The sequence below is a fragment of the Theobroma cacao genome, chromosome 5 (assembly GCF_000208745.1).
Source record: "Theobroma cacao cultivar B97-61/B2 chromosome 5, Criollo_cocoa_genome_V2, whole genome shotgun sequence".
In the NCBI taxonomy this organism is placed as follows: domain Eukaryota; kingdom Viridiplantae; phylum Streptophyta; class Magnoliopsida; order Malvales; family Malvaceae; genus Theobroma; species Theobroma cacao.
The window spans coordinates 38,287,198-38,310,299 of NC_030854.1; the positions used below are offsets into that span (position 1 = coordinate 38,287,198).

Sequence of the window (23,102 nt, forward strand, 5' to 3'; positions counted from 1 at the left end):
GTCTCAGCAGACGCCCCCCCCCCCACCCGCATCACACCTGATAATGTAAACGCTTTTGACCCAAATTATTGTTCCTCCACCCTTCAATAACTATTTTTTAATTCAATTAATTAACTGAAAAAACCTAAAATCATATTATTCTTATCTAATTCTTTTTATAGTTTTCACGAGAATTAAGATAATATTTTATATTAAATTTAAAAAATTAAAGAATTGAATACGAGCATATCTAATAGACGCGGAGAATATATTCTAGTTCCCACCCGATAGCTCTTTTCTTTCACAATAAAATCTCCCCTGGAGGCGGTTTCAAGCCACCGATCCTTCCTGTTTCTTTCCTTTTCTGTTTTCTTCCCCCTAAATCTCTCCCTATATATATATATATATCCTTTCGCCTCTACGATCCAAACCCAAGTTTCAGAATCTGTTGAAAAACCCTCTCTTGAATTCTCAACCGAAATCTCATTCTCTTTGCGACTTTTTTGTTTGGTAGAAAGATAACATGGAGTTTAGGCCCTTGGAGATTAATGTAATCTCAGGCAAGGACCTGAAGGACGTCAATCTGTTCACCAAGATGGACGTGTATGCTGTGGTTTCAATCAATGGCGATCATCGTACGTCGCAGAAGACTCCTGTCGACAAAGACTGTGGCTCCAACCCCAAGTGGAATTACACCATGAGGTTCACCGTGGACGAAGCTAACGCCCGACAGAACCGGCTTAACCTCGTGTTCCGTCTGAAATCCGAACGTCAGCTTGGAGACAAAGATATCGGTGTTGTCCAAGTGCCCATCAAGGAGCTGCTCGATCACAACAACGCGGACGAGAAGGTTGAGCAGAATGTAAGCTACAGCGTCAGGTTGCCTAACGGCAAGGCAAAGGGTGTCCTGGATTTCTCTTACAAGTTCGGAGAGAAGTTCAGCAAACCTGTTCCGCAACCTCCAGTTCCAGGGGCTGAAGCCATGTACGTAGACAAACATGGGGAGAAGCCAGCCATGGCGTATCCACCGCCACCGGTTGGTTATCCAGGACCAAGCTCCGGACACCCTCCTCCTCCTCCGGCAGGAGCATATCCACCACCGCCCCATGGGATGGCAGGCTACCCCTATCCTCCACCCGGTGGTGCATATCAACCGTACGGATATCCCGCTCCAGGTTATGGATATCCAGGATATCCTCCTGCAGCTCAGGTTGGATATGGTTACCCTCCAGTGCAGAAGCCGCAAAAGCCCAAGAAGAGTGGCATGGGAGCAGGGTTGGGGTTGGGGTTGGCTGGTGGATTGTTGGGTGGAATGTTGATTGGTGATATGGTTGGAGATGCCTATGAGGCTGGTATTGAAGATGGGCTTGATTTTGATTTCTAAACTGCCATTTTTTATGTTCTCATTCACCTCTTTTCTTTCTGTTCTTTAGGTTGTTGAGAATGTAAATGGGGATCAATCATGGGTTTGAGTTGAAGTATAATCAATTGCAACTTTTCTGCAATGTTCTTGAGGGCACTGATTTTGTTGCTTTTGGATTTGATAGAAGATTGAATTGAATTTATTCTTTCACGTATGGAATCATCACCTTTGATCTTCATTTTTGTCATTAACAAATGGTTTGAAGCATTTATTCCCTATAATCTAATACAAGAAAACAAATACCACTACAAAAAGGGCGAGAATCATTTCAAGTTACACGCATGAAAAGAGCTTGTTCAATATGCTCCAAATCTTCTAGATATTGTCTTACCAAAATCAAACTTTCATTTGTTCAATGTTTTGACCAATTGCTATTTCCATCTCTGGATAAGGACAAAAGAATAATAAAGGGTTAAGCTATGAAGATTTTATTGTTTTTCTTCACTTAATTAATCTCCTTTAATTTAGAAGAATCTTCTTTTAATTTCGAAGAATGGTTATATGAACACAATACATGTAAGAAAGATGTTAAATATTCGGTGACATGCTTGTATTAATTTTTTACAATAAATATTGTATTTACATGTATACATTAACATGCATTAAGGTTATTAAATGACGAAATCAAATTTGATAATAAAAACTTATATACATGTTTCGATTTAATCAAATTTATGTTCGTTTCCGGTATCACCTAAACAATGAAATGAAATGGCGAAAGTTTTATCTGACAATTGTTTCTGCTCAAGGTCTAATAGATGAATCAAACGTCTATGTATAGGTTTCACTCCCAAGACTCCATGGCAAAACCAGAAAATCCAATCCGGTGTCAAGAAAAGCTGGTGGTGAAGCTGATTTTACATGGAATTTCAGGGTGGAGTATGAGATAATTGAGGATCTAATAATTGATAGAGAGAAATTTTCACTTTTTATGGAACTGAATTCAACCTGGGACCAAGCATTTAGTTATAACCAACCTGGGATAAAGATTCTGGCTGCCTCCCTTATAGAACCTAAATCGGTAATATCTTGGGCCTGTTCAAGTAAGAAAAGATCATTTAAGTTCTCTAATAGTTGAAACAGATTAATCCAAGAGATAGAATAACATTGCAAACATTACATGGTATAATCTAATAAGTTGAAATCGATCTATAACCAAGAGACTTGTTTTTTCCTTTGCAAATTTGAACATTGCAGATATTCCTAACATTACAACAATTCAGATATGCTCTTGAAGCTAATCTAGCTGTAATACTAAACATCAAGACACAATCCTCTAGGAAGGTGATTTTGAGTTGATTGGTCGGGCGAATGACAACACTCAAAACCTCAGATCTGCACATGCCAGCATGACAACAAATCAAATACAAGCTGAGAAATGGGAAGTTTCAGAGAACTAAACTTTTTCTGTGCATGCTTTCATCCGTCAACTAATCTTAGGGAGCATAATCTGCACATCTGATCATACAAAAAACACAAAAAATGAACACAAACATCAAAGATAAAACTGAATACCCATCAGTAGATGCAAATCGTGCAGCAAAAGTCCTGGGCTTTGCTTTGTCCCCAGACAGAGATGCTCCACCATTAAAATCCTACAAAGATAGAGCAAATGACAAAGTTTATCAGCAAAAACTCTATTATCTCTAAGAATGTCGATCGTAATTAAGTATTAGCTCCAATAATTATTCTCCAGGAACAACTGAATTTGGTAAATGAGTATTGAAGCATCTCTTTTTGCAGCTTTATGCCATGCATAGACAGCCAACATATAGATTGCAGTAGATATTTAGCCAGAATGAAGTATTAAATAGCAAAAACTAAGCATCAACACTACTAGAAAAGATTGGATTTTGGACTATGATTCTGAGGAAGAATTAGAATGTAGCCTATTAGCAACCAAAAGTAATACTATGAAGTAAAAGCATACATTACATTCTACCATTCTGCTATGAAATTGGGGAAAAAAATCCAAAACCTGACCAAGTTAAAGAACACCATCATTTCCTATGTTTTGAAATTGCAGAGAACAAGTAATTGGAGATTACATTCCAAATGTTTTTAGGGGGATAATTAAGTGCATTAAACTTCAAAAAAATTAAATATTTGATAAACAGAAGGCAGCAGAACAATACAATCCTATTAAAAAAGCATGTTAAATACAAGATTTGATCAGATGAATACATGTACCTCAGGCTCCATGATGCCCTCAAACTCAGAAGGAACCCTGACGGCAAAACCATCACCATAGAACTGCAGAGGAAGAAGCAATGTTTCTCAACATTATGCTGCAGAGGATGCCATTGTAGAAGAATATGTGCAGTCCTATGTTGAAAGCAATCAGTTAATTGAAATTGTGGATCAAAATATTTCAAGTGAAGGAATCAATCGTGATGAATTGGTAGCTTTTGCAAAGATAGCACTTAGTTGTTCCGAGGAAAATCCAGAAGACCAGCCAACGATAACTGATGTTGCAAAACAGCTAAGGCAACTTCATAAAGCTTCTCCACGTATTCCTTAGATACATTGATTGCTGTTTAGCTTAATAGCTGAATAACTTCATAGAGAAAATCACGATGAATTTTCAGCAGCTACTGTACCAATACTTGTTTTCAATCTGTTGTAAGAGAAAAAGTCATGCACAATTACTGTAGAGAAAGGAGTAAACTGCTGCAGATTTTCATTGCATCAAATTTGGTTCAATCTGGAAGATGATTTCTCTGAGTAATTGGATCTTGATTTACTACTCAAACTTGCCAGGTGCAATTCTCTTCTTCCCTTCCTGTTTTCATTTTTGCATTTCAGCTACTTCGCTTTTATCAGTGCAATACATCTTCTTATTTTTGTTTGGACTCATGTTCTTATATTAACTAACCTTAATTATTCAATCCAATTTCAAACTGGTGTTCATATATCCATTCCATTGGATTCAATAAAATTCCAGGTGGATGATTGTTGCAGTTTACATGCTCAATGGCTATAGTGAGGCTTTCATATTTCTACTGTAATGTATATTAATTAATTCAATAATTTTTTATATTTTTTAAATCTCAAGGGTAGGTCAATTTATTACACTGTAAAAATATACATTTATTAATTTTAGGGAATGATTGATGAGTAGAATATTTTCGATTAAAATTTAACTATGCATAATATACTTGAATTTGATTAAAAATTAAAAAAATTAAATATGAGAATCTAATTATTAATATTTATAAAAAAACTTAAATTTGAATTTAAAATAAAGAAATTAAAAATAATATTTATGAATATTATTGATAAAAATTAAATTAATAAATTTAAAATTATATTTATAATCGTTAATAAATTTTAATAAGTATTATATGAATAATTAGCAATTATATACTAGTATATAATAATGGCAAACTAGGATTGAAACGAAATAAAATTAAAAATCCTTATATAATAATAATAGAATTGAAAATAATCTACAAAAGTCAAGTTGGCCCATAAGTCTCAACCTCCTTACAAATTTAAAAATAGATAAAAACAAAAAAACAAAACTTGAAATAATTAATTAACCAAAATCCCTTAATTGGACTTTTTCTTTTTTTAAAAAAATTAACATATTCTTCCTCAATCTCCTCTTCCTCGACAGTTTCAAAGGTTTTAGCATCTTCTTCCTCAGTCTCCTCTTCCTCGGCAATTTCTTCCTCAATCTCCTCTTCCTCGACAGTTTCAAGGGTTTTAGCATCTTCTTCCTCAATCTTCTCTTCCTTGGCAGTTTCAAGGGCTTCTATCAAGCTTTCCAAGCAAGCCTTTGGATCTATTCCCACTCTGCTGTGTAGCAAATGCTCATAAACATCTGCTGGAGTCATATTTACTTCTTCCAACAAGTTTCCAATTTTTTCAAAGAGAGGATGTGAGTCAAGGTTCAAATAATTCTTTGCCAACACCTTAAACCCTCCTAAAATGCAATAAGATAATTCGATATGCATATCCATTCTTCCCCTTCGGATCAAAGCCGGATCACGTTTGTCGACATAATTGGCCGTAAACACAATAATCCTTTCTCCACCACAAGCAGACCAAATTCCATTGACAAAATTTAAAAATCTTGATAATGTAACTTTACTTTTACTTTTACACTTATTATCAGAATCAGAATCATCTTTTTTGTTTTTACGTAATATCAAGAGAACAATTTATATCCTCAACCACAAAAATATCCTTCCGTGATGAGTTAAGTAAAAGAGTCTTTAAATAAGCATTATCTTTAACCGTGATTAACTCAAGATCATATATATCATAACCCAAAAAATTGGACATAGCCAAAATCAAAGTAGACTTACCAGTTCTTGGAGGACCATACAACAAATAACCACGTTTCCAAGCCTTGCCAATCTTAGAGTAATACTCTTTTCCCTAACTGAATGCTATAAGATCATTGATGATCTCTTTTTTCTTCTCAGGATACAAAGCAAAAGAATCAAAACTTGCAGGATGTTCCAACAATGTGTAATCCCAGCCTTCGTCAGAATTCATATAAAGCTTTCGTTGCCTCCTCTTTTTCTTTATAGCTTTACCTTCTTGTAAAACATGATTTAAGTATCGCTCCATGACAATATCCCGATCTTTAGGATGAAACACAAGAGTGTAATAATTCTTATCATCAAGAGCTCGATTATATATTATTTCCTTATCAGGGGAATGTTTTCCTTTATGCCACGTAACCTTGATGCCTTCAAACTCATCTTCAATATCCTCATAGTGGTTTGAAGAAAATAAAAGAGGTGTCTTTCTCTTGTAAGATTCTGCTTTCAACCTGGTTACTCGTGCAATAGATTTGGAGCTAAGGTAGTACTCAATAGCGATATATGCATCGCTACGATGGCAAAGGCCAGAAGTGAACTCGTCAAATGTGATGCGAATGCTAGGAAAGAAATAGTTCTTCAATCTCTCTTGCCAAAGCTTAATGCGTTCTGTCAAATAATCAGGAACCAATTTCGAAATCGTTCCGCAAAAAAGCATTAGGCTAGTGAGAACATCAGCCACTATTCCTTCCCCAAATATCATCTTGCCTAAGGATTTTCTTTTTGTTACTGCTAAGAAGAGAGGAGAAAGCTTTTTAAAAGAGAAAAACTAAAGAAGATAGTAGACAATTGACATAACCTTTATGAGTCGAAGCTATATATATTGAAAGGTTTCTTGTAAAAGTTTCATTCCACTTTGGGTTTCTTCTTGGTGAATTTTGTTTCAATTTTCTGATTGAATTTTTTTTTTTATAAACTCAATTAATTCTCCCTGATTCAAGTTTGACCCCATTTATAATATCCTAGCGCGGAGTATGCTATAGACATCTATTGGTAAAAAGTGATCTTTACAGCTACGGAGTTGTAGGGCTTGAGTTACTAACGGAATAAATACGTTTTGAGGTTGATTGTCTTTTTTTCAATTTCTTTTTATTTGTAATAAAAAAATCTACATGAATCAATGATTATCTATGAAAAGAGCCTTTATTAAATTGTAAATGTGGACTGTTAGTCTAAGAATATCCAACGTAAATGCTTGCATTTAAAAATGATAATACTATCATCAAACATAGGTAGGGTGGCATATAATTATTGAAAACGTGCTGTTTCGGGGTTTCTTACTTGCCTTCTATTAATATTTCTTGTTTGTCCATTTTCTAACAATTTGGTCGATACAATTTAGTTGTTTGAGTTGAATTTAGGCCAAGGGAAATTAATGATCAAACCACAATACCATGATAAACTAAATCCAATACAATTTATTGGACTTAATTGGACTGATCAAAGGCCCAACTTAGAAGAAACTTTTGGGACTAACTCTAAATGTCATTACGACACTATTGCTCAGCCGAATTAATGTTGCTAACCAATTAAATCACTATGCTTTTTCTTTGTTATATATATATATTATTAAAATCATTGTTCTCGAATCTTTTAATTGAATTAATCAAATCAAGGAACGATAATCAAGAGTAAGATGAACGTAAACTTTTATGTATCGAAAAATTGTAGATTTATAAATATATAATTTTTATACAATATTAACCCACCACAAAACGGCATTTCATTAATAAATAAAAATAAAACTCTTTGGTCTAATGAAGTGATGGTTTGTGGTGTGCTAACAATATATAGATTCTATACATTATCAGTGCATTAAATAATATAAATCTATAACTTACTTGCTTTGAAATTGATTTGCATGATCAAAGAGATAAAATTAAATCTATCCATAAACTAAATCAACAAGCAATCAAAAACGTTATGACAATACATCCGAGTATTTGACTTATTGATTAATGTATGATCCCCTCAGAGTTCGAATCCCTTTTCTCTCAATTCAAAAAAAAAAAATAAGACAATGTGTTACATTAATACTATCTACTAGAATTTACTAACAACCATAGAAAAATTAGTAACTTAAAACTATCAAGTTTAAAGGTCCTTTAGCCTAATGCTTTGAAGGGATGCCCAAAGCACTTCTCACCATTTAAGTTCTTTATTGATCATCAACAAAGTTATCAATAATATTAAACAACATTTGAAACCAAATACTCCACACAAATCAACTATACAAAATCCTTAACTGCGATATTTAATTAGTATATAAAGGTATCGTATTTTACGTAATACATGATTTTTAAAGTACTTTCTTTTCTTTAATCATGGTTTTTGTACCGTTGGGTTTTTCCATGGTAAGAATTTTAATGAGGCTTTAAAGTCATGTAATAAGGATCGTTGTAATAGAAAGATCTATTGAGAGGTCCTATACATATGTAATGTTATCTATATGTAACTTGGTCTTGGAAATTAATGAAATTCACCTTCTTCTTCAAAAAAACAATATAGCTTACCTGTCCATGCACAATGATTGTTCCTCTTGTAGCATTGATAGCATCTGTTTCAAAAAAATAGAAATGCATACAAAACAGTTGATCAAATCATGAAAATGCAGAAATCAATCAATAAATAAACAGGTTGCCAAGTACTCATACCTCGAACAATAGGTTCCCATCAATGATTCTTCAGAGAATCGGATAGGCACCTTGAAGTTTTCATGTTGGTTTGAAACACCCAAAACCAAAGTCATTGGACCAAAAACTAATATAACATAATTTGTTTCCAAAGTCTTTTTCCTTCTTTTCCTCTTCTACTTCTCATGTTTGTGTTTAAGTTAGTTCAGTTTTGCATTCAAATTTGCATGGCGACAAAGGAACGATTCTAAGTCTATCACATGATCACATTAACTAGTAAGGTCATATGCAAAAAGAGAAGTTGCATCGAATCTAACAGTAATTATATTATCATTAATCCGAAAAACTTCATTGACTCAAAATAAAATTAAAGAACTTGTTCGAGTATATAGTACCCAGACTTTTCTAAGGTTTATGCCCAAGTTCTTTAATGTACTTGAAGCAACCTTTATCAACAGCAGGCCTTTTTCTTCCACCTGATCCAAGAACAAGATATAAACTAAGGGGCAACCAGCTTTTCTTTGTCAACATATCAATATTTGTCCATCACGTAACACGACTTTGTCATCTTCATTAATCAGGTAAACTAGAAAGGAAAGTATGAACAATTTGGAAAATTTTCAAGCTGTTAGTGACAGTATTAAGACAAACGATTATTGATTCTTATGGCCAGTAAAAGTCAAGACCAAGACTGAAAGCTAACTTACTTTCATTTACATTTGATATATACACCCTATATCTCTGTTCTTTACAGATGAAGTTTTACTCTTAATAGTATCTTCAGTCTGACTTCGAAAATGTTTCTTCTGGCTTTAAAAAATTGTGACCTTCAAGTTGAGTCATCTGTCCACCATTCACTGGGTCAAACTTGCATCGAAGGAAGCTGCATTAACAAGATAACGAAACAAAACCATTCATGTTAGACTCTTCTGACCAATCAAGAAGTTTCATGGACTAAGGATAACTGAAGAGGCCTTTAGAGCCACCTGAGTAACATATGAAAATCAAAATTACTGTAACTTCAACGGCATGACAGAGCCATGAATATTCATGTTGATGTGCCAACAGAATCATTTAACATGTAAAATCCAGACTTTGTCAATAATTTTAGGCAAATAACCATTAAAGTATCTTACGCTGGGTAACAATCTATGTCATTAGCCCAGCCTGCTGATACAGTGAATTAAACAAGCATCAGTCAATAACAACAAAAAAAAATCCTAAACACCATGTATTTTCAATTACCTTCCATCCATGCCAATAATCATGACTGTGTTTTTTTGTTGTCCAAAGGCAACAATGTAGTGTGTGCCTTCAGGCAGCCGAAATTGAGCCACTGACCACTCTGAGCTGAAATACTTTGGCAATACACCTACAAAAATCACAAACCTCAAATAAGCTTGACAGATAAAAACAGCCAACCCTCATAAACGTAAAGTTGGAGTAATTGAGGAATAATAGGCTTGTATGTCAAGCAGTCCCTTCATGCACGTAGTTCTTGATCTATGCTTCACCAAATTCAGTAATCCACAAAGCCAAAGTTCAAAACTAGATCTAAGTCAAACAGCTTAAAAACCCTCTAGTTTCTACTCAATTCCTAGTTGAAAGTTCACACAACTAAAAGGAAGTAAAAAGCAGAGGGATGTACCTTTTAAAATAGAAAGGGATGATAAAGCTGATTGATTAGAAAGAGGTGATTCAGATGCACTGCTTGACCTATCATTCCCTAAAACTACAGAATCAACCTTGAGGCTGAAGACATGGACCGTTCCTTTGTCACTTGAGACAGCTAGCCACTGGGCAGTGGAAGAGAAAGCAAGGCTGAATATCTCTGCTCGGTCTGCCCCTCTCCTTACCTGCATTAAGCACCAAGTTGTGAACTTAATGTATAGATTGCTCAAAAACCTCCAGCTGCCAGAAATTACCCCAAATAAAATCATAGATTACTTGCAAGCAGGAAACTAACAAACACTTCAAAGAATCTCAATGAACAACCTACAAAATCCCGACAAACCACTCATCATTTGCCCAAAACTCTTAAAAAAGTCCAAATGAGAAATCCTGCAGAAGATTCATGGATCTTAACAAGAGGAAAAAGAAAGAAAAAAAAAAACAAAACTTGCCTCAATAGTTGCCAAAAACAAATCAAGGTCATTAAAAACAATAAGCCATCCAGAAAAAACACTATATGACAATTCTGTGGCATCAAAAACAGCTTCTAATGTAGGCATTAGTTTTAGCCGAGTCTACAGGTTTTGAAGCATGACTTCAAATACATTAAATTTTCCTTTTGTAATCAACAACAGAACCCTTTTCCCCCCAAGCCTCCACCCCCTTCCATAAAAGCTATTCGCACATTCATTCTCATTTCTCTAGTTCAGACATTCAATCATTCAATTTCGAACCATGCTTCGACAGTGAGCCTTGACTAATTATTTCTACAAGATGTTAACATCAAACAATATTTTCCAAAAACTCTTCTTGTCGATTTTAAAACTAAGTACTCCATTAATCCCTACATCGAAACCAACCTTTGAACACTCATCCTTTAAACACCCACACATCTACTCCTTAAAAAGGAAAAAAATTCAAAACCAATTCACATACTACACTTCTTAATATTACTTCATGTTTATTTGCGAGTTAAAATAACATCAAAATTCATATTTTTTTTAAAGAAAAAAAGGAGGCGGCTAACTAACTTAACGGATAAAATCCTTCAATGAAAATCATAGTCAGGTAGTACTAATTATCATCTTACCTCTTGAATCAATGTCCCATCCAAAGCATTAAAAACTCTAATCAAAGTTCCTTTAGTACTAGCCGTGGCCAAGACCCTGCCATCATAAGACAAAGCCAAGCACGTGATGTTCGAACTATGAGCATTTATAAATGTAGACCTTTTACTTCCATAATTCTCCACTCTCACTGCTCCCTTCTGCAACCCCGGGCAGACCAACACCATGGGTCCAGTCACCTGCGAAACCTCGCACAACCCCTTCGGATTCGACGTCGTTTCGAGCTGGTGCAACAGTTTGAAGTCCGACAAGTTGTAGACGTAGATTTTGTGGAGGAGGGCGACGACGATTGTGTCGCGGCGGAGGCGGAGGGAGCGGATTGGGGAACGAAAGGAGAGCTCGCCGACGCAGCGGGAGACGTTGTCGTCCCAAAGGAGGGCTTTGGTGTCGGCGTTCGTGTTGGCGGCGGCGGGGGAGGGAGAGGAGCCCACGAGGGCGAAGAGTTGGAAGCGGAAGAGCATGGAGACGAGGGAAAGACCGGCGTTGAAGTCGCGACGAAATTGAGGGCCATAAGGTTCGGTGCTGAAGACGAGGAAGCCACAGTCGGTGGCCGCGGAGAAGCAGGTGTTGTCTTGGTTGAAGGAGACGTGGTGGATGGTTAATGGGTTCTGGTTTCGGGCTTGGGTTGGACCCGGAGACGAGTCCGGGTCGGATTGGGGAAGGGTCTCGCCGGAGGACGACATGAGGAAGGAAAAGGTAGGGACTGGTAGGAAGGACTTATCAAAAGGAAAAGCCAATCAGAGAAAGTTGACGTACAAGTTTGAGGCATTTAGATGTTTACCTTCTCCATGTATTTAAATTAAGGTTTAATATTTATTTCCTTTTGTTTTATTATCATATTTAATCATAAATCAATAATCAAAGAAGAGTTTAATTAAGCGAATTTGAGATTAAGACGATCATGTTTCGTGTCTATAATTTAATTAATCAAATTATCATATTTATAATATAATTTAGATATAATATTTAAAAAATTTTAAAAAATTACTTTTATTATATTTATTAATTTATATTCATATAATGATTAATATATCATACTAGTATACCATAATAATATGATCATATAATATTTTCATTCTTCCCATCAGTTTCACAAAAATATAAAATAATCAATAATATTTCAAAATAAATAAAATAATTAATAATATTTTAATTAATTATTAATAATAAAAATTTACTTGACTCAAAATTAAAATGATAAAAAAATAAAAATTTATTTAAATTTTTTCAAATAACTCAACTATTTCCGACATAATACCTATAACTTATTTAATTTGCTTATAATACTCATTTAAATAAATTAATCATATTAATTATATTTAAACAAATTTATTATATCATAATCAAATCATGTTTCGTAAAATTTAATCTCAGACTTATTTAATAGACATATTAATCTTCTTGTATCGAATATCTATTATGATAAACACATTCACAATCTGTTTAATTAATCATATTGTATTTGTATTTTTTTGTATAACTGTTAATATCATACCTAAACCCGACAAAATTATAACACGATAATACAAATGGCCGGATGCAATCATATCTATGATCCTACCCAAAGTTTGAATCAAATGCATACAATTGACTTTCCAGTGTTTTTTTTTCTATTGCTTTCTTTCTCAAAATCTGTAAAAAACAAACAACATAGAGATGAATTACAGTCTCTCACATATCTGGATTGGCCTCCTCTGGGATCACAGTCAACATCACCTCTTCATCATTTGCTCTTTTCACAACAACCTTCAAAGGTTTCCCGATTCTATCATCCATTATCTCAACAATCTGCCATGGATTTGCAAACATCAGGGTGTAAATTCGATGTAAATCATAAGAGCTATTAGCCGGGGAAGTAAGGCGGTTGGTATCGCAAAAACACGATTTAAATAAAGTACCTCCTTGATACTTTCAACCGGTTTCCCATCAAATTCAACAACAACATCACTTGGACGGAATCCAGCTAGATCAGCTGGGGAACCTGGGGTTACCTGGAAAAAAATTTGAAGCACGGGGAAGATACAAATGTCAACCTGATTTACTTGGATAGCAAATGAAAAAAAATTTGAGGGGAATAAAAAGGGCAGAAAAATGCAGAACCGAACATAACAAGGGAAGAAAGGAACTAACATAAACATACCATAGGTACAAGAATGCCTTTCTCAATTTTAGGGAATTTGGCATCTCTTTCTCTAAGCTGAGCAATGATCATCTCATTAAGATCAAGCATTTTCAATCCAAGCCAAGGCCGAATAACTCTCCTGCTCAAAAAATCAAGTTGGCTAATGCATATAATCTTTGAACCCAGAAGAGATCTGGAGGAAAGCTAACGATGTACACAAATCAAGAGGGTAAAACTTTGTCGTGTGGTTTGATGTCCTATATAAAATTCTATATAATATAATAACAAGCAACAAAATTCAACTGCAGAATCAAATACATTGCCCTGAGTCATTAGTTGCAGGAAGCTCTATCAATGTCAGGAAAGATCAATAAGCCCCATTACTACAAATACAGGAAGTATTTCACCAAGTAGTTGCATCAGGAGGTGATCATACCCACTATTCTTGAAATGCTCTATAATTTTGGAAACCGAGTCAACCGGTACAGCAAAACTCAATCCATCTGCAGCTACCACTTTCATAATATTAACTCCAACGATCTCCCCATCAATATTAACAAGGGGGCCACCAGAATTTCCCTTAACCAGAACAGTAGAGAGATTAGATTAGTATATCCACAAGAGGTACAGAATTGTTCAAATCAAAACAGGACAAACTAGTTTTAGCAAAATCTCTTGTCGTTCTTATCCTTGTTTTTCCCTAAAAAATCTGCTATACATACCAAGCTATTATAAGGAAAGAGCTAAGCACAAAGCATGCCAATGAACATGAGTAAATTTATGGCCAATTTCACAACGTTAAGTTAAAATTCTACCATATCCATAGCCATGTATTCAAATCTATTCAATGAACAAATCGATGTCATTTAGTCTTATACAATCCAACAGCAGTTCAACTGGTATTGCACTTTTAAAAAGGGCAATCAACATTCATAAGAATCACCCAAATGCATACACATTTACATAATGACCATGCTCATAAGCACAGATGCAACACATTTAGTGGTGCACACAAGCTGAGAGAAAGAGAATACCGCGTTGATTGCACAATCCGTTTGCAAATACTCTCTACGCATCCCTCCTAGACCCAAATCACTGCTTTTACGATCAACACAACTAAACAATGGGGTAAAATAGACAGAAAAAAATATCAGTAGCCAATCAGAGAAAACTTCAATTAATCTAACACATTCAAAGTCTCTTTTTCTTTCACCATAAATTATATGAGGGACATAAAATCCATATCAGCTAACACCAATAAACTTACTACCAAGCATAGAAATAGCCAAAAAATTTTATTAGTCCAAAATTTCCAAAATAGACCATGTACATGTCAAATAACTTGAAGATCCTAAATAAAAATCATTAACCAAAAAAACAAAATTAGTGTCCAAAAAAGTACCTCACAATACCCGCTGTAATAGTATTCTGAAGGGAAAGAGGGCAACCCATGGCTATCACCCAGTCCCCAGGACGAAGATTGCTTGACGAACCAAATTTTGCAGTTGGAAGTGGAGTTTTAGATTTGATCTTGACAATTGCAATATCAGAATGTAAATCAGCATTCACTACTGTACCCTCAAACGTTCGGCCATCTTGCAAAGTCACATCAACCTGCAGACATTAATCATATCCCAAAACAAAAGATAGATAAACAAGCAATGAAATGCAGTCTTCACAAAAGAAAATCTAATAAAAATCAACTGCTTACTCATAAATGCAGTTCCTAGAGTTCAATCAATTAGGAACAAGAAATCATCCAAAGTAAATCAATCTATCAGCAAGCATTTTTGAACCTGGAAATTCTCATATACATGACAGTTTCAACTGCTGACCTTCCCCTTGATTGTGGATCGCATGCCTTGAAATTCAACCACAACATGCGCACATGTTAAAATTGTACCATCTGCATCAATAATAGTTCCAGAACCAATACTCCTTCCAGTTGTAATCCCATAGATACCTGTACAACAAAAAGTTACCAACAAACCATGTAATTATGCTTCAATAAAAGAAAATGCTCATGGGTCAAAATGCAAATCAAAATATGCCTCGAGACAATACCTTGTGGGACAGACAGATTGACAACAGCAGGACCAACCTTTGCAGCTGCATTTGCAATAGAATCTCTACTTAAACATCCACAACATGGTTTTTTATCATCCCCAACCGCTACTGGGGCTTCTTTTGTAGTATCCCCAGCTGGAGCAGCACTAACTCTTGATGAAAACAATGGCAAATTTCCTACAAATGCATACAAAACATAAACTACATAGATAATCAATAAAAGAGGCAATCAAATTAAAAGACAGAAAAAAAATGTGGATAACTTAAATGTGAGACCAAAGAATAGGACAAACCAATTTCCCAATGATAAGAGGAAAGAAACGGCCGGCGCCATTGAAATGAAAGGTGTTCACGCAATGGTACAGGAATTGACAGCTTCACAGTTGTTTCTAGAATTCAACCCAAAGTAAGCAATACGAATACCCAAGCACTCAAGACGTTAAGCAAATCATAAAGCAAGAAAAAGAACCAGTTTTCGAGCAAACTGAGAGCTTACCGGAATCTGGGTTCGTATTCCAATAAAGAAGACCCGAACCCGCAGTGCCAATGGAAACGATCCGAATTAGCGAGGATCTGCTACAAGAAACGGAAGCGTTTCTCTGACAAAATGAACACATAAACAGGAGTTCTGAGTCATTTGAGGAAAAAATATCGATTCGCAACTGAAAGATTGACTGAAAATTACCAATAAACGAATCATTAGTAGATTCCCAACGTCAAAATTCCTGAGGTTGGATTGTCCTTGGACTATGATCTTTGCTTTTCTTTCACTAATTGCTATTCCTTAAATCCCAGCAAAACCCAGAATTGTTCTAGCTGAGTTTCACGAAGAATGTAGATTTGGGCTGGGACGAGGAATTTGTAAGCAAAGCCCAATGACGCATAAAATGAAGCCCAAAGTAATATTTTTATTAATTATATTTAATTAATTGTTATTAATAAGAATTTATTTTATTTAAAATAAGAAATAAAAAGATAACTATTTATTCAATTTTTCTTAAATAAGTCAAATCTATTTTGAGCATAATGTCTATAACTTATTTAATTTGTTTATAATACTCATTTAAACAAGTTAATCATATTAATCATGTTTAAATAAATTTATTATATCATATAATGGTGTCGTGTTTCATCAAATATAATGTTTTACTTGTTTAGTAGACAAGTTAATCTTCTCATATCGAATATCACTTGTAATAAAATATTTATAATCTATTTAATTAATAGTATTTTATTTAAGTTTTTTCGTATGACTGTTAATATCGTGCCTAAACACGACAAAATTATAACACGATAATACAAACGGTCAAATCCAATCATACCTCAAATAAATGTATGAATATCTATGATCCTGCCCAAAGTTTAAAGCAAATTTAAACTGTGAAGATTGCATACAATTGACTTTCCAGTGTTTTTGCTCTATTGCTTTCTTTCTCAAAATCTATCAAAAAAAATTAACATAGAGATGAGTTACAGCCTCTAACATATATGGATTGGCCTCGGCTGGGATTACAGTCAACGTCACCTCTTCATCATTTGCTCTTTTCACAACAACCTTCAAAGGTTTCCCGATTTTATTTTCCATTATCGGAACAATCTGCCATAGATTTGCAACTCAAAAACATCAGGGTGTTAATTCGATGTAAATCATAAGCTATTAGCCAGGGAAGCAAGGTGGTTAGTATCGCAAAAACACGATTTAAATAAAGTACCTCTGTCATACTTTCAACAGGTTTCCCATCAAATTTAACAACAACATCACCTGGACGGAGTCCAGCACGATCAGCTGGGGAACATAGGGATACCTGGAAAAATTTTGAAGCATGGGGAAGATGCAAATGGCAATCTGATTTACTTGGATAGCAAATGAAAAATAATTTGAGGGGAATAAAAAAGGCAGAAAAAAGCAGAGCGGAAAATAACGAGGGAAAGAAGGAACTGACATAAACATACCATAGGTACAAGAATGCCTTTCTCAACTTTAGGAAATTGGTCACCTCTTTCTCTAAGCTGAGCAATATTCATCTCATTAAGATCAACCATTGTCAATCCGAGCCAAGGCCGAAAAACTCTCCTGCTCAAAAAATCAATTTGGCTAATGCATATAATCTTTGAACCCATAAGAGATTTGGGGGAAAGCTAACTATGTAAACAAATCAAGAGGGTAGAACTTTGCCATGTGGTTTGATGTCCTATATATAATATAATAACAACAAAATTCAACAGCAGAATCAAATATATTGCCCTGAGCCATTAGTTGCGGTAAGTTCTATCATTGTCAGAAAAGATCAATAAGTCCCATTACTATATATACAGGAAGTATTTCAACAAGCAGTTCCATAAGGAGATGATCATACCAACTATTCTTGAAATGCTCTATAATTTTGAAAACCGAGTCAACAGGTACAGCAAAACTCAGTCCATCTGCAGCAGCCATTTTCATAATATTAACTCCAACAATCTCTCCATCAAGATTAACAAGGGGGCCACCAGAGTTTCCCTGAACCAGAACAGTAGAGAGATTACATTTAGTATATCCACAAGAGCTACAAATCGTACAGATCAAAACAGGACGAACTAGTTTTAGCAAAATCTCGTCATTCTTATCCTTGTTTCACCTTAAAAAGTCTGCTATACATACCAAGCCATTAGAAGAAAGTAGCAAAGTACAAAACATGCCAATGACCATCAGTATATTTATGGCCAATTTCACAATGTTAGCTACAATTCTACCATATCCATAACCATGTACTCAATTCTCCTTCAATGAACAAATCAATGTCATTTAGTCTTATAAAATCCAACAGCAGTTCAACTGGTACTGCACTTTTCAAAAGGGCAATCACCATCCATGAGAATCACCCAAATGCATACACATTTACATAATGACCATGCTCATAGGCACAGATGTAACATATTTATTGGTGCACACAAGCTGAGAGAAAGAGAGTACCATATTCATTGCACAATCCGTTTGCAAATACTCTCTGTGCATCCCTCCTAGACCCAAATCACTGCTTGCACGATCAACACAACTAAACAATGGGGTAAAATAGACAGAAAAATATATCAGTAGCTAATCAGAGTAAAATTCAATTAATCTAACACATTCGAAGTCTCTTTTTCTTTCACCATAAATATCAACTAAGACCAATAAACTGACTACCAAGCACAGAAATAGCCAAAAAATTTATTAGTCCAAAATTTCCAAAATAGATCATGTACATGTCAAATAACTTGAAAGATCCTAAATAATAATCATTAAAGCAAAAAAACAAATTTAGTGTCCAAAAAAGTACCTCACAATACCCACTGTAATAGTATTCTGAAGGGAAAGAGGGCAACCCATGGCTATCACCCAGTCCCCAGGGCGAAGATTGCTTGAAGAACCAAGTTTTGCAGTTGGAAGTGGAGTTTTAGATTTCATCTTGACAATTGCAATATCAGAATGTAAATCAACATTCACTACTCTACCCTCAAACTTTCGGCCATCTTGCAAAGTCACATCAACCTGCAGACATTAATCATATCCCAAAACCAAAGATAGGTAAACAAGCAATGAAATGCAGTCTTCACAAAAGAAAATCTAATAAAAGTCAACTGCTTACTCATAAATGCAGTTCCTAGAGTTCAATCAATTAGAAGCAAGAAATCTTCTAAAGTAAATCAATCTATCAGCAAGAAGTTTTGAACCTGGAAATTCTCATGTACATGACAGTTTCAATTGCTGACCTTCCCATTGATTGTGGATCGCATGCCTTGAAAATCAGCCACAACATGAGCACATGTTAAAATTGTACCATCTGCATCAATAATAGTTCCAGAGCAAATATTCCTTCGAGTTGAAATCCCATAGATACCTGTACAACAAAAAGTTACCAGCAAGCCATGTGATTATACTTCAATAAAAAGAATACTCATAGGTCAAAATGCAAATCAAAATATGCCTTGAAACGATACCTTGAGAGACAGACAGATTGACAACAGCAGGGCCAACCTTTGCAGCTGCATTGGCAATAGAATCTCTACCTAAACATCCACAACATGGTTTTTTACCATCTCCAACCGCTACTGGGGCTTCTTTTTTAGTATCCCCAGCTGCAGCAGGACTAACTCTGGATGAAAACATTGGGAAATTTCCTACAAATGCATACAAAACATAAACTACATAGATAATAAAAAAAAGAGGAATTCAAATTAAAAGAAAGAATGCTTCTCAAAAAAAAATTACAAGAAAGAAAAATATATGGATAACTTAAATGTAACACCAAAGAATAGGACAAACCAATTTTCCAATGATCAGAGGAAAGAAACAGCTGGCGCCATTGAAATGAAAGGTCTTCAAGCAATGGTGCAGGAATTGACAGTTTCAAAGTTGTTTCTAGAATTCAACCCAAAGTAGGCAATTAGGACATATAATGTTAGGTTTATGAGAACATACATCAGATATTCTACGTGGGATTATATTTAAAATTTCTACTACTTAGTTCTTTTTGATAATTCCCACAGAAAGATGGCAATCTTTTTGCTAATTCCCCCAGAAAGAAGACATACCAAATCATAAAGCAAGGAGAAGAAATAATTTTCGAGGAAATTGAGAGCTTACTAGAATCTGGGCTGGTTTTTCAATAAAGAAGACCCGAACCCGCAGTGCCAATGGCAACGATCCGAATTAGCGCGGTTCTGCTACAAGAACAGGAAGCTTTTTCTCTTACAAAATGAATACAAAAACAAAAGTTTTGAGTCATTTGAGATAGGACATCGCTTAGCAACTGAAGAATTCAATAAAAATTACCAAGAAATGATTCGTGAGTGGATACCAAAGCCAAAATGTCTGAGGTTGGATTTTCTTTGACTATGATCTTGCTTGTCTTTTACTAATTGCTATTCCTTGAATCCTAGCAAAACCCAGAATTGTTCGTTCTAGAAGAGTTTTACGCAGAATGTAGATTTGGGCTGGGACGAAGAATTTGCAAGACGAAACGCCCAATGACCCATAAAACGCAGCCCAGAGCAAACTTATGGTATGACGATCGTATATCAAGAAAGCCCAATTCGATAATCACGATAACCATATTACTTTGATGAAAATTCATGAAAAAAAATCTAGCTTAATGCTTCTGCAGGATTCAGTTCAACAGCCCAACCATTAGCTCAGGATTTGAAACAGTAGTCAAAAGGAGAAACCAAATCCCAACGTTTAAGCTACCCAAATACCAATCACCAATCATTTATGGGCAACTTTCAAGCCTCATTTTTTAGATGCTAATTATAGCAAATATCATGGAAATAATTCATGAATGAGGAAATAAAGAAAACCAAAACCAAAATAGAGCAACAAAGATGGGGTAACAAGCACATTTCCATTATCTCTTGAGTCAAATTTTATGCACCAAAAGGTTACCAAAAGAGGAAGAGATCCCTGAGTTCCTAAGAGAACATTAAAAGCAAAAAGGAGATAAAACAGTTTTTTTCATACAAATTTGTCTAATACTACAATAGAATCTTAACTGCCTAAGCTTTTTTGGGAGATTTGGGCTTCGAAACTTTGTCTGACTCAGATGAAGCCGAAGTTCTCTTGGGCAACAACACCGGGTTGATGTTAGGAAGGACTCCACCGCTGGCGATAGTTACTCCTTGAAGAAGCTTGCCTAACTCCTCATCGTTTCTCACGGCTAACAGCAAATGTCTTGGGTTGATCCTGTTTTTCTTGTTGTCACGAGCCGCATTCCCCGCCAGTTCCAACACCTAACCAAAACCAAATTAATTAAACTCTCAAATTTTCGGATTCAAAGGAAAAAAAATCACAGAAACTGATTTTCAGGATCTTGGCATCAATAACTATCACTAGAAATTCGGTTTCCAAAGATCTAAATAAATTTTTTTAAAAAAGAAATGAAAGCTTTTGTTTAAGCAAAAACTAATTCAAAAATCAAAACCCGGTTACAAAATCGAGAAAATGAAACGCATTTTCCATTGATTTCTCTCTGATCAAACATAATTTTTATAAAAAAAATCCAAAAAATTGTAGAGAGAGAGAGAGAGGGAGAGGAGGGATCGGATACCTCAGCGGCAAGGTACTCGAGGACGGCGGCGAGATAGATGGGAGCGCCGGCACCGTAACGCTGCGCATAACGACCTTTCTTGAGGAACCGGGCGATCCTACCAACTGGAAACTGGAGCCCCGCTTTCACCGACTTAGAAACCGCCTTCTTCCTCTCTCCTCTCCTTCCTCCCGCTGGCTTCGCCGTCGACTCCATCGAAAAGTAAAAAACGACGTCGCCTCGCTTTAAAATTTTCCTTTGTCTTTGGAGGGAAAATGACTGAAAGCTGTGGAGAGCTTTCTTTCTTTCTTTCTTTCTTCTTTGTCGGTTGGATTTGAATTTCGAACGAAAAGTGACGGACGAGAGCGGGCTTTTATAGTAACAGTACGTCGCTCTGGCAATCCGTGGCGTCATGGTTTGGCCTAATAAGAATTGGACGGATTAGATTTTATCGGACGGTTGGGTTTCATGGGTTTGGCTTGTGCTTTGGATCCTACGGTCAGGGATTTTCCAGCGTAGGTGATCCGTGTGGTTGGGTTTTGGCCTATTAGGAGTGCTTGGGAGCAAGAGCCAATAGATTTGTTTATATTTTATATAAAAAGACTAAATTGCCCTAGGTAACGTGAATAATATGGCTAATTAAAAATTTAAATATAAAAAAAGTTTCCTAATTGGTAAAGTATAGTTTAATTTTTTATGGGTTTTTATTATAGTTGTTAGTTAAGTAATTTACATTTGCAAAATAATAATACCTAAAAAGGAAAACAAAGAAAAAGAAGAAATATTACTATTAGTTAATCAATTATAAAATGTAACACCCATATCAAAGTATAATTAGTCTAACATCTTTTTGGACCTAAATTAAATCATTTTCAAAAATTTTAATTCAAGTTATTAATATTGATTGAGTTAAACATTTTTTATGTAAGATGAAGTGCCACATAAAATTATCAACGTAAGGGTTATTTGTTTAATATTTTGGATAATGCACTCTTGTATTTGTTTTATTTTTTTCCATCATATTAGGAACAACATAAAAATAAATAAAAATACATTATCCAAAATTTTAAAAAAATATTGTAATACGAACTGAATTTAAACAAAGTCATCATTTTTATCATAATGTTTTAGGTTTTGAGAGAATATTTAAAAAAAAAACTCTTAAATGATTCAAATAAATTTAAATAAGTTCTTATATTTTTATTACATTTAATTAATTTTTTATATTTTTATTTTGAATCAAATAAGTTATTGTATTAATATTTTATTTAATTAAAAAATTATTTATTATTTTATATTATATGATACTGATGTGACATATTAACATATTATAATTAATGATGATATATATAATAATATATCATAATTAATAATAGCATGATATACTAATTTGATATAATAATATAATTATGTAATATTTTTCACATTTCACATCAATATTATATCAATACCATAAGTAAGATTTTGACTAATGATAAATAATCAATCGTTAATCACTTATTTAATTTAAAATAAAAATAAATAAATTTAATTAAATATAATAAAAATAAAAATTTATTTAATTTTTTAAAATAATTTAAAAACTTATTTAAACACTATGCTTAATGCTTTTTGTAAACATTGATTAATTTTTTTTATTTTAGAAGAAAAGGGATTCAAATTCACTTATTGAGTTAAATATTTATGTACAACTTAATTAACG

General features: G+C 34.5%; 5 protein-coding genes and 1 pseudogene across 11 annotated transcripts; 1 reads left to right on the forward strand and 5 right to left on the reverse strand.

The window, feature by feature from the left end:
- Nucleotides 310–1,552, forward strand: LOC18600458 (protein SRC2 homolog). The gene has a single exon (XM_007030911.2). The coding sequence runs from the start codon at nt 503–505 to the stop codon at nt 1,361–1,363; it is 861 nt and encodes a 286-aa protein (XP_007030973.2). The 5' UTR covers nt 310–502; the 3' UTR covers nt 1,364–1,552.
- LOC18600459 lies at nt 2,839–8,773 on the reverse strand (annotated as a pseudogene).
- On the reverse strand, nt 8,865–11,941 carry LOC18600460 (autophagy-related protein 18a). The gene is made up of 4 exons (XM_007030913.2): nt 11,131–11,941; nt 10,018–10,225; nt 9,615–9,741; nt 8,865–9,252 (listed from the first exon to the last, which is right to left on the reverse strand). The coding sequence occupies exons 1-4, from the start codon at nt 11,848–11,850 to the stop codon at nt 9,150–9,152; spliced, it is 1,158 nt and encodes a 385-aa protein (XP_007030975.2). The 5' UTR covers nt 11,851–11,941; the 3' UTR covers nt 8,865–9,149.
- Nucleotides 12,610–16,133, reverse strand: LOC18600461 (putative protease Do-like 14). Of its 3 annotated transcripts, XM_018122330.1 has the most exons (11): nt 16,042–16,133; nt 15,853–15,955; nt 15,650–15,745; nt 15,354–15,557; nt 15,125–15,252; nt 14,692–14,903; nt 14,324–14,405; nt 13,726–13,868; nt 13,308–13,428; nt 13,066–13,158; nt 12,635–12,955 (listed from the first exon to the last, which is right to left on the reverse strand). In XM_018122330.1, exons 1-11 carry the CDS (start codon nt 16,054–16,056, stop codon nt 12,839–12,841), a joined length of 1,314 nt encoding a protein of 437 aa, XP_017977819.1. In that variant the 5' UTR covers nt 16,057–16,133; the 3' UTR covers nt 12,635–12,838. The 3 variants fall into 3 exon arrangements, with proteins under 3 accessions (XP_017977820.1, XP_017977818.1, XP_017977819.1); XM_018122331.1 differs by lacking the exon at nt 16,042–16,133 and having other exon boundaries at nt 12,610–12,955; nt 15,354–15,533; nt 15,853–15,998; XM_018122329.1 differs by lacking the exon at nt 16,042–16,133 and having other exon boundaries at nt 12,610–12,955; nt 15,853–15,998.
- On the reverse strand, nt 16,152–20,289 carry LOC18600462 (putative protease Do-like 14). Of its 5 annotated transcripts, none has more exons than XM_018122335.1 (13): nt 20,152–20,289; nt 19,963–20,039; nt 19,642–19,737; nt 19,317–19,496; nt 19,089–19,216; nt 18,656–18,867; nt 18,310–18,391; nt 17,714–17,856; nt 17,310–17,430; nt 17,069–17,161; nt 16,882–16,953; nt 16,679–16,797; nt 16,152–16,201 (listed from the first exon to the last, which is right to left on the reverse strand). In XM_018122335.1, the coding sequence occupies exons 4-13, from the start codon at nt 19,483–19,485 to the stop codon at nt 16,180–16,182; spliced, it is 1,161 nt and encodes a 386-aa protein (XP_017977824.1). In that variant the 5' UTR covers nt 19,486–19,496; nt 19,642–19,737; nt 19,963–20,039; nt 20,152–20,289; the 3' UTR covers nt 16,152–16,179. The 5 variants fall into 5 exon arrangements, with proteins under 5 accessions (XP_017977824.1, XP_017977826.1, XP_017977822.1 ...); XM_018122337.1 differs by having other exon boundaries at nt 19,963–20,042; XM_018122333.1 differs by having other exon boundaries at nt 19,963–20,058.
- On the reverse strand, nt 20,701–21,741 carry LOC18600463 (probable histone H2A.5). The gene is made up of 2 exons (XM_007030920.2): nt 21,422–21,741; nt 20,701–21,104 (listed from the first exon to the last, which is right to left on the reverse strand). Exons 1-2 carry the CDS (start codon nt 21,614–21,616, stop codon nt 20,871–20,873), a joined length of 429 nt encoding a protein of 142 aa, XP_007030982.2. The 5' UTR covers nt 21,617–21,741; the 3' UTR covers nt 20,701–20,870.

Bases quoted from the DNA above. Each gene is read 5' to 3' on its own strand.
- LOC18600458 (XM_007030911.2), top strand. From the start codon at position 503: ATGGAGTTTAGGCCCTTGGAGATTAATGTAATCTCAGGCAAGGACCTG.
- LOC18600463 (XM_007030920.2), bottom strand. From the start codon at position 21,616: ATGGAGTCGACGGCGAAGCCAGCGGGAGGAAGGAGAGGAGAGAGGAAG. The intron at 21,105-21,421 runs GTATCCGATCCC...GGTTTTGGTTAG, and splicing joins TCGAGTACCTTGCCGCTGAG to GTGTTGGAACTGGCGGGGAA.
- LOC18600460 (XM_007030913.2), bottom strand. From the start codon at position 11,850: ATGTCGTCCTCCGGCGAGACCCTTCCCCAATCCGACCCGGACTCGTCT. The intron at 10,226-11,130 runs GTAAGATGATAA...TGCTTAATGCAG, and splicing joins ATGGGACATTGATTCAAGAG to GTAAGGAGAGGGGCAGACCG. The intron at 9,742-10,017 runs GTACATCCCTCT...TGATTTTTGTAG, and splicing joins ATCCCTTTCTATTTTAAAAG to GTGTATTGCCAAAGTATTTC.
- LOC18600462 (XM_018122335.1), bottom strand. From the start codon at position 19,485: ATGTTTTCATCCAGAGTTAGTCCTGCTGCAGCTGGGGATACTAAAAAA. The intron at 18,392-18,655 runs GTACTTTTTTGG...CCCATTGTTTAG, and splicing joins ATTACAGTGGGTATTGTGAG to TTGTGTTGATCGTGCAAGCA. The intron at 16,954-17,068 runs GTACTTTATTTA...AATCTATGGCAG, and splicing joins CTGTTGAAAGTATGACAGAG to ATTGTTCCGATAATGGAAAA.
- LOC18600461 (XM_018122329.1), bottom strand. From the start codon at position 15,973: ATGTGTTCATTTTGTCAGAGAAACGCTTCCGTTTCTTGTAGCAGATCC. The intron at 14,904-15,124 runs GTCAGCAGTTGA...TAATGTCTGCAG, and splicing joins GATCCACAATCAAGGGGAAG to GTTGATGTGACTTTGCAAGA. The intron at 13,159-13,307 runs GTATGTTTATGT...ATTTTTTTCCAG, and splicing joins AAGGCATTCTTGTACCTATG to GTAACCCCAGGTTCCCCAGC.